Below are 9,049 nucleotides of genomic sequence, written 5' to 3' on the forward strand. Positions count from 1 at the left end.
CCGAGGAACCCTTATGCTCAGAAACGGCCCTGGTTACAATATAAACACATGGAGTTATTTATATCTCATTTACAATAATGTACAGTATTTGAAAAATAATGTGTTTTTTGAACATTAAAGCATGTCAACATATTCTGTTACACTAAATACACAAAATAATGATCTTTAAAATAGCATCATATGACCCCTTTAACAGTGTTAATCAGTAAAACCATGTACTTGGTTTTGATACCATATTTGAGGCCAATTATTATTGCCTCATTGTTACTTTATATATAAATATAGTCATATTAAAGCCTGTTTTTCACTTAGTTCTATTTGTATTACTAAAAAATTACTCAAATTACAAAAGATATCAGATTACTCACTTGTCAAAATAATCAGTAGATTACTTGATTAGCAAAATAATCATTAGTTAAGCCCTAGATTAGTTAAAACATTTCAAAATACAACTGCATTGTTTTACTTTTTATGATTAAAAGACAAATATTTTGTCATTTGAACATTTCTTAAAGTATTCAAACATTGTCTCGTTCTAGTGAACCAAGTATCTGTATTTTGTCTCACCTTGTGAGCTAAGCGTATTGTCACACCCCTAGTGTCTATGAGCATGATAAAGCTCATAATTTTCCAAGTGTATGATATAGCTTTTCGCTGGAGGAAACAGCTGTTGTGTGATGAGGGGTGAACGCAACGAAAACTTTACAGTAACGTTAGATTGAAAACCGATTGCTCCCTCGTGACCTTTTGTAAACTGTATTTATGACAAAGAACTGAATAGATGTATTAAAACATTGTCTCGTTCTAGTTAACCAAGTATCTGCACCTATCTGCACAAGTTTTTTGTCTCACCTTGTGAGCTAAGTGTATTGTCACACCCCTAGTGTCTATGAGCGTGATAAAGCTCTATAAAGATAATAACAATATAGATTGATAAGTGAGATCTGATTTTAGTCCTTGAAAAAAAAGTAGTGCAAGTCCTTGAAAGTCCTGGAATTTTATTTTGCAGTATCTGTATGAACCCTGTTTAAGTTATCAGTTCTTGGACCATTTTAATGTTTTTGTTGTTGTTAATTGAACTGAACTGTAGTTTTCTGTAGTAAACTGTCTTTGTATATTTCCTATTTTATATTAATTTTAGATTGAAAACCGATTGCTCCCTCGTGACCTTTTGTAAACTGTATTTATGACAAAGAACTGAATAGATACAGATATTATAACAATCTATCGATAAACACACACCTTGCGTCCTCTGTTTCTGTTTGAGTCCGCTCGCGCTGCGCCACTGCGGTCTGCGGATTGAAGAGCGCGCTGAAAGACAGGGAGGAGACGAGGTCTGCCGCCGTTTTCATATGAAGTTTAAAGGGGACTGACTCTGAGGCGATCACGAATTTGTGTACAGTTTATGGAGTTAATCGCTATAGCCCCGCTAAATCAAATATCCCACCATAATCTGTAGTCTGAGCCTGTCGTGGGCTAATGGCAAGGGCAGATACATTACTAGTTAATTTCAAGGAAAATCATCTTTTTTGTTTGCCAAATAACCCTGTGTATGTGTCTGCCCCCGCAACCCCCAACCCCCAGAAAAAAGTTCAGGCTCAGACCCATGCTTCTTACGTCTATTTGGGAGAACCAGGACAAATATTTCAATCGATCGCTCAGGCATTTAAGTGGCACCGAAATATGCATTCTGATTCGGTTCTAGTACATAGCGGTTACATGGTTTCGGTACCCAGCCCTATTAGTAACTCCAGAGGCAAATACATTTTCACACAAGCCCAGTTGAAATTAGATTTTACTTTTTTCAATAAATAACATTCATCATTTAAAAACTGTATTTTGTGATTACCCAGCTTGTCTTTCTTTTATGTTAGATTTTGTATTAATTTCTGAGATGCACAAAATCAGAATGGTGACACAGCACTGTATTAATGTATAAATATTTACTGCTTTTTCCTGATTTGCCATTTCTGTTTAAATATTTAGCAACACAACAGGCATGTGGAACCAGGTGTTTGTCCAGCCGTCACCAGAGGAGGAAGTTCACGTTGGTGAAGACCAAGACCCGCGGGTAAGAGCGTTCGCTTCTAATGTCAGTGCTGAAACTGATGTGTCAAACATTCTCTGTCTTAAACACTGTTGTCTTTTAACAGGAAATATATCTTGATGTACTTTTTTCACCTCTGCGTTTCACAGCCTCAGCCATCATCAAAGCTTTACAGGTAAAAATCTAAATATACTTCAGTTCACTCTTAATGTGTTTACAACACAATAGATTATTCAGTTAAAGTTCCCAGAAGCCATTTTCTGTAAGTATTCCTCGCAGCAAAGAACAGAAAAAAGGGCAGCTGTTTGTTAAAGTTATTTGTAAGTTCAAATAAAACACAGGAATATTTATTATAATTATTTTTACTTAGCACTTTTTGCCTCATCTGATTAAGAGTAGAGATCGACGGATATATCGATTTACCGATATTTTTCCTGATATTTAAGCATTTTACCGTAATCGGATATCGGGTTTGTAATATCGGATTCACCGATAAACGCTGCCATCTTGTGGGTGCTTTGAGAATTGCATGCAGGATCGCCATTGCAGCACGTCTGAGGGGAGACGAGACAACAACAACGGCATGGTGCAGGTACTTGATTTGCTGTAGTTAGTAAACTTTATTTAACATAACAGCCATTTATGCATAAATTAGATGCATTACATAAATGCCTGATATGTAGTTTATGCAGCTTGGCTCTAAGAAATAGAGACCAACTCACGGATTCATGTAAAATAATCCGTCAAGTCCTGTCCCATTAAAGACATAATTTTGCCTGAATTAAATAATATGCAGCCATGAATGAGCGCATGTTGGAAATAAAAGCGCTGAATTGAATTCTCTCTCTGTTGTCTATGCTCATCATTAGTCTCGTGAAGTCGGAATCGCAGTTTGAGTATAGTTCTGTGTAACTGCATAGATAAACCGCGCTGTCAGCAGGCATTTCATAATCTAGAAGGACGAAAACATTATTAATAATTCTGATATAACATTCCAGTTGAGAAATGCAATAAAATACGATGTTTTGTTTGTTATATGCCAATATTCCAGAGAATATTATTCAGTGAATTAACATTGTCTAGTGAATTATTCTTGACTCTGTAGCTATTAAACAGCTTATAAACCTACTAAAACTCTAATTTAAAATGAAGTTGATACGACTCCTGTCCTTTATTTATTTTCTCCATTTGAAAACATTAGACATTCTACAGGTGCATCTCAATAAATTAGAATGTCGTGGAAAAGTTCATTTATTTCAGTAATTCAACTCAAATTGTGAAACATAAATAATTGGTATCGGTTATAAAAAAATCAATATCGGTCGATCACTAATTAAGTTTGTTCTAAAGAAGTCCAAAATAAAGCTAATTGGGGTCATGACTTGACCTCAAATATTCCTCCTTACTGCAAAAAGAGCATTTGTTTAGTGTTAATTTGGTCAGCCATTTTTAATTTAGTCTTCGTCTTTGTCTTTTAAATTAGTCTTAGTCTTAGTTCTGTGTCAAATGTACTTTTTAGTTATCATATTTAGTCAGCCTTGTCCTGTTTTTGTTCAGTCAAGTTTTAGTCGACTAAATGTCTGAGCGTTTTAGTCAATGAAAACGTAGTCATATTTTCGTCATCCTGTATAATGGTTAAACTGATAAAGAGTTATTTTTTTCCTCAATTATAATCATAATGATTGTTGTCATTTGAGAAATGTATCGCACTTTCACCAATAAGCATGAACCAACAGAATGTGAACGCATACACATGATTTATTTTATCTATTTTATTTTAGTGTTCTGATTTATTATAGGCTATTTAATAATTAAAAAATTTAAAATTTAACATCCAAAAGAGGATGATATCCGCTTCATCATGCCTAGAGCTGATCCGTGCTGGTCGCTGAGGAAATACATCAACTTCGGGCTGTGGATTGCCTGATCGGCTTTCACTATGGACGAAGCGGAGTCCAGCCTGGGGTCGCCACATGTGGTTGCCACAAGCCTGCGTGCCGCCGCTCACTCAAGCCGGCCTCTGCTCACTCTAGCCCGCCGTGTGTGACGCTGTTTCATTGTGAAAGCGAAACTACTTGGTTTGGCCTTCCAAAAGAGGACACGACTAGAAATCAGTGGTTAAGTTGTATTTACAACACTGTTCCAGAACAGTTCAACCCAAATCTGTGCCCCCATGACTTCCATAGTATGGAGAGAAAAAAAACACCATTGGAGTCAACAGGGACCAGAAACTTTCTGGTGGTTACGAATATTCTTCAAAATATCTTCTTTTATGTTGAGGAGAACAAAGAAATTCATACAGGTTCAGAACAACTTGAAACTGAGTAAATGATGACAGTATTTTAATTTTTGGGTGAATATCCCTTTAAAGTCGCATAATAGCCAACTAGTCACATGCTTTATCTTTAACTATTAACGTTTATTTAAGACACAAATAACTGTGTTGACGAGGAGACAGGCATTTTGACACATAACTATGTGTATTCGAACGTTTAAACACAAGGAGCGCAAAATAACTCTTTAGTTTAGTCAGGCACTGAACGAGCAAGTGCGCTCCACGCATATCAAAAACCGTCTTAAAGCGCGCATTTGCCAAAATGAATTTTGCCCCACTGCTTAATGTCCCTGAACAGTTAAATTAAAAACTGTTTTAAAACCACAACGCTTAAAATGCGTTTAAATGACAAGCTTACATCATGACACGCAAAATGAATTTCTCAACCCATAAGCGAATATAAGCCTTCAAACACAAAAAGCAATATACATCTATCAAGTTAATAATCAAACTAACCTAAAATCTGTGGGGATGGTGACACTGTGTTTTTATCTGCTCCATGTGTACGGTCTACAGTATTTGCGGTTCCACAACTCCCACTCCATCATCAGCTTTAGTAAAATAAACTAGCTGTGGATTTTAGTGACTAACTCATGTTTTCCCCTCTCTCCCTATTTTTTTCTCTCACTATTTTATTTATTTATTTTTTTTAGAATAGTTGACATTTTTACTTATTGAAGATTGTTCTTTGCATGACCATTCCTAGATTACACCAGAATGAAGTGAAGAGAGGTGAATGCAGATATTAGGCGCAGCGATCACCTGATAGAGGCTGCGTGCATAGTTCGTTCAAAAGTAAAATATATAATAAATGCATTTGATTGGTAAAACAAATTCAAATGTGACGTTTTAATCTCTAATGGTAATGCATGGAATTTACGGAAAACTCCACTAAATAATAGCGCTAAAAAGTGAGGGGCGTGGTGGGTTTTTTGCGATCAGCGCTACCGATGTCCGTCAATCTACTCCACAGCCAATCACGGGCCCCCTCCTTGCTCGGGCCCCGGGGCTTCAGCCCCGCCTAGCCCAATGGTTAATGCGGCCCTGATCATATAACCCCTTTAAAACAACAGCAGTTGAGTAAGCGCATTTATTCAGCAACAATAATGGCAAACAATATAGTCGAGATCTCATGAAAGAACACAGACTGGCTGATTGACACTTTCATTGAAGCCGAACATCTCACACGGAGATCGCCAAACTTCAGCTTACTTGTTTGTCGGTGTTTTCAGATCATCATCGGCGCTTCTGCAATGAAGCGTGTGCACATGGTTGCCAGATAATATTTTGTCTCCTTTTTTTTTTTGACAAAAATAAAAAGATTTTTGTAAAGTTTTTATTTTTTAAAATACATTTTAGTCTCTTCTTTTATCGTCAATGATATTGCATGTTAATATAGTCACAGTTATTGTTTATTGACCTTATTGTCGTCTCGTCATCGTCTCGTATTAGTCATGGGGAAAAAAGCTCGTCAACGACCATTTTTCATCATAGTGTTTTTTAACTAAATTAACACTACATTTGTTGAAACTCAGCAGCCAAAACGACTTGTTTTTTACTGCTTCCACATTGTGATGTCTTAAAATGAAGGCCTTAAAAGGGTCTCAAATTGGAACAGGTCAATGCATAAGTTCACATTTATTTAGAAGAGTTGATTCCTTTTTTCCAGATCTACAAGCGAGATACAGAGCGATATTCTGACTTGTCATGGGAGGAGCTGAAGAAAGAGGTTACGGTCACATTGGAAAACGAGGTAAGGTGGTGCTATTTTACCCTTTGTGTTAATTTCTTCGTCTGTGTTTCCACTAGGGCTGTCGCGATTCGTCTATTTTATTCGACTATTCGATTTTTAAAAATCCTCTTACTTCATTTTGCTCGCGTCGACTAACCGGCAAAATACCGGAAGTGGCGCATTTCACAGACGAGAATCCATAAAACACATTATTAGACTGTTTTCCAAGGCTGCATGATATATTAAACCCATTTAAAAATCATAATTAAGCATAATTGTGAATTCACAAACGCTATGATTTAATTAAATAATTATATGCGATGCAGTTCTAATACAGTATATGCGCTTTAATTATTTACATGCGTGTTGGTTAAGTACATGCGTCACACGGCGGCTCCGTTCACAGTAGTTCCACAGGAACTGTTATCATTTACATGTGTGGAGCATCTCAAACTCCATCTCTGCATGTTGTTGTGAGTTTGGGTTTATTATAACGTTCATCTGGGAACACAACATGCGCCATTTAATCAGATTTGTACGGTAAATCATTTGTAAATCTACGCAAACGCAGGAGAATACATTGCGGTTTCAAAATATAAGCTCAAACACTCACTCTGAGTTTACACGTTTTGATGTCCACATATTCATTTAATTACAGTGGCTATAGCATTTCTGTCCTAAAGAAATGGCCAAATATTAAAGATTAAATGGACATCTGAATGAAATGATGCTTGGTCAATATTAAACAAGTATTAGATTGCACAGTAATGTGTAAAAACAATCGTCAGGCCGTTGGGAGTTTTTTTTTTTCAGAAATACTGCACATTTACATTTCTCTCCTAAATCAATTCTGGTAAATAATATTTCTGGTAAATACTCCTTTAAAATGTATTTTCTGATTATAATTTTATTATTAGTAGACTAGAACACGTGGATATGTTGTCATTCTTACACTATCACTTACACTTAAAATCAATACTGAACTTTGATTTCAGTGATTTGGACTATGAGATGGACACTTGCTTCTTGCACTTTATGTTGTACTTTACTTTTTTACTTTTGGATTTCATTTGGTTTAATGAAATATAGTTTAATCAAATATTCTTAAGTAAAATAGTAATTTTTTTTGTGGGAAATTAACCGTTTAGATTAATCGATAAATTAGTCGACAGATTAATCGTAATAAAAATAGTCGTTGATATGACTTAAAGAAACACAGAGCTCACGAACGCTGACGACGGTCTCTTCGACACTTAAGACATTTTCTATGGCAAACAAACCATTAGAATTTGTTCTCTGTTAGAGCTTAAGTTTAAGACTAGCTTATAGACTAGAGACCAGAGATCTACAATAAAAAAGGCTAAAGAACTCATTAAGCTAACGTTAGCCCTTGATTTCAGTGATTTGGACTATGAGATGGACACTTGCTTCTTGCACTTTATGTTGTACTTTACTTTTTTACTTTTATATTTCATTTGGTTTAATTAAAATATAGTTTAATAAAATATTCTTAAGTAAAATTGTTGTTTTTTTGGTGGGAAATTAATCGTTTAGATTAATCGATAAATTAGTCGATAGATTCATCGAAATAAAAATAGTCGTTAGTGGCAGCCCTAGTTACCACTAAACGTTGTTTTCAGCTTCAGGGCAGCGTGACCGAGTACGAGTTCTGTCAGGAGGACTACCATCTGCTGCAGGTGGAGTTCTGGTCCAAGTTTTACGCCTGCTGCCTGCAGTACCAGGATGTGCTGTCCACACCACTTGCCCTGCACATCAGCCCTGCCACAGCCATGGTCTGCGTCCTCAAGAAGGTACCAGATCCCAGCCGCACAGCTGGAAGACTTCATTTAGATGAAGTCCAAAAAGTGTTTCTGTGTATGTAAAAGTCAAATTAAATCAAAATGATCCGTTTACTTCATTGTACACATTTCGTTATTTGTGTTAATGATTTATTGATACATAACTCTGTTTGTTTGTTTGTCTCACCAGCCTGAAACTTTTCTCATCCATAATTTGATTTGACCAATGTGATTTAATGAACCATTTATTTATTTGAAGCAGTATTCTGTATTTGAAGATGAATCATTTCATGAGCACTGCCACAAAACTTTAGTGCTACAAAACATCAAATACTTCTGTCTGTAATTATAATACATTAATATTACTTTTTTGGTGTTAGGAACTGTTGCATTGACCTCTATACTTCCTAAAAAGCCCATTAAGCTTCGAACACATTGAACCTTAGCTAAGTAAACACTGCCACCAGCAGTACATTCAGTAGTCTGGTAAGTCTGTGCTCACTGGGAATCACATTTTCTCAATGGACCCTTTTCACAAGACTGTGATGACGCGTTTAACGGTCATCAGCATCGTAAATCCTCGAAAGTTTTTCATATTTGTATTTAAAAAAAAATGTATCTACATTTATAACACTATTCTTTGTATTATATCACCTTTGCATCAAATTACAAAAAACAGTTAACGCTAATGCGAGGGTGTTTCTAATGCAGCGTCTATGGGAGGGATGGTAAATTTGACATCGTTCTCTCTTCTGACAGCCGTTATCAGTCTCTCTCAATTTTTTTCCTTTTATTGAAAGTCATGAAAACACTATCGTGGAGTTTTTATTTTGGTCATCACATGTGGTTGCCGCAAGCCCGCCGGCCGCTCCTTCGTCGAATCCGCCGGCTGCGCCGTTCTCAAGACCGCTGACCTCCACTCACTCTAGCCTCCGGCCTGAAAGCGAAACTACTTTGTTTGGCCTTCCAAAAGAGGACACGACTAGAAATCAGTGGTTAAGTTGTATTTACAACACTGTTCCAGAACAGTTCAACCCAAATATTCATATTCGGACTGTTTCCTGTTCCTGGTAGAGTAGACTACAATGCCGGCTGTTCTGACTTACAGCCTGTAAGTACGTTTTCATATTTAGAAA

At 36.3% G+C, this 9,049-nt stretch overlaps 1 protein-coding gene and 1 long non-coding RNA gene across 2 annotated transcripts in view; both read left to right on the forward strand.

Annotated features, from left to right (window-relative positions):
- Nucleotides 1–9,049, forward strand: part of nup160 (nucleoporin 160) — a 70,235-nt gene that overhangs the window by 9,183 nt on the left and 52,003 nt on the right. The window contains exons 10-13 of the mRNA XM_016496032.1: nucleotides 1,987–2,071; nucleotides 2,154–2,222; nucleotides 6,052–6,135; nucleotides 7,755–7,925. Coding sequence (XP_016351518.1) covers nucleotides 1,987–2,071; nucleotides 2,154–2,222; nucleotides 6,052–6,135; nucleotides 7,755–7,925 — 409 coding nt within the window. The remainder of the gene's footprint in view (nucleotides 1–1,986; nucleotides 2,072–2,153; nucleotides 2,223–6,051; nucleotides 6,136–7,754; nucleotides 7,926–9,049) is intronic.
- LOC107695958 (uncharacterized) lies at nucleotides 7,240–7,732 on the forward strand. The gene is made up of 2 exons (XR_001635045.1): nucleotides 7,240–7,293; nucleotides 7,693–7,732. It is a non-coding gene; the product is annotated as an uncharacterized LOC107695958 (long non-coding RNA).

This window comes from Sinocyclocheilus anshuiensis, unplaced genomic scaffold (assembly GCF_001515605.1).
Source record: "Sinocyclocheilus anshuiensis isolate Anshui unplaced genomic scaffold, SAMN03320099.WGS_v1.1 scaffold626, whole genome shotgun sequence".
NCBI lineage: Eukaryota > Metazoa > Chordata > Actinopteri > Cypriniformes > Cyprinidae > Sinocyclocheilus > Sinocyclocheilus anshuiensis.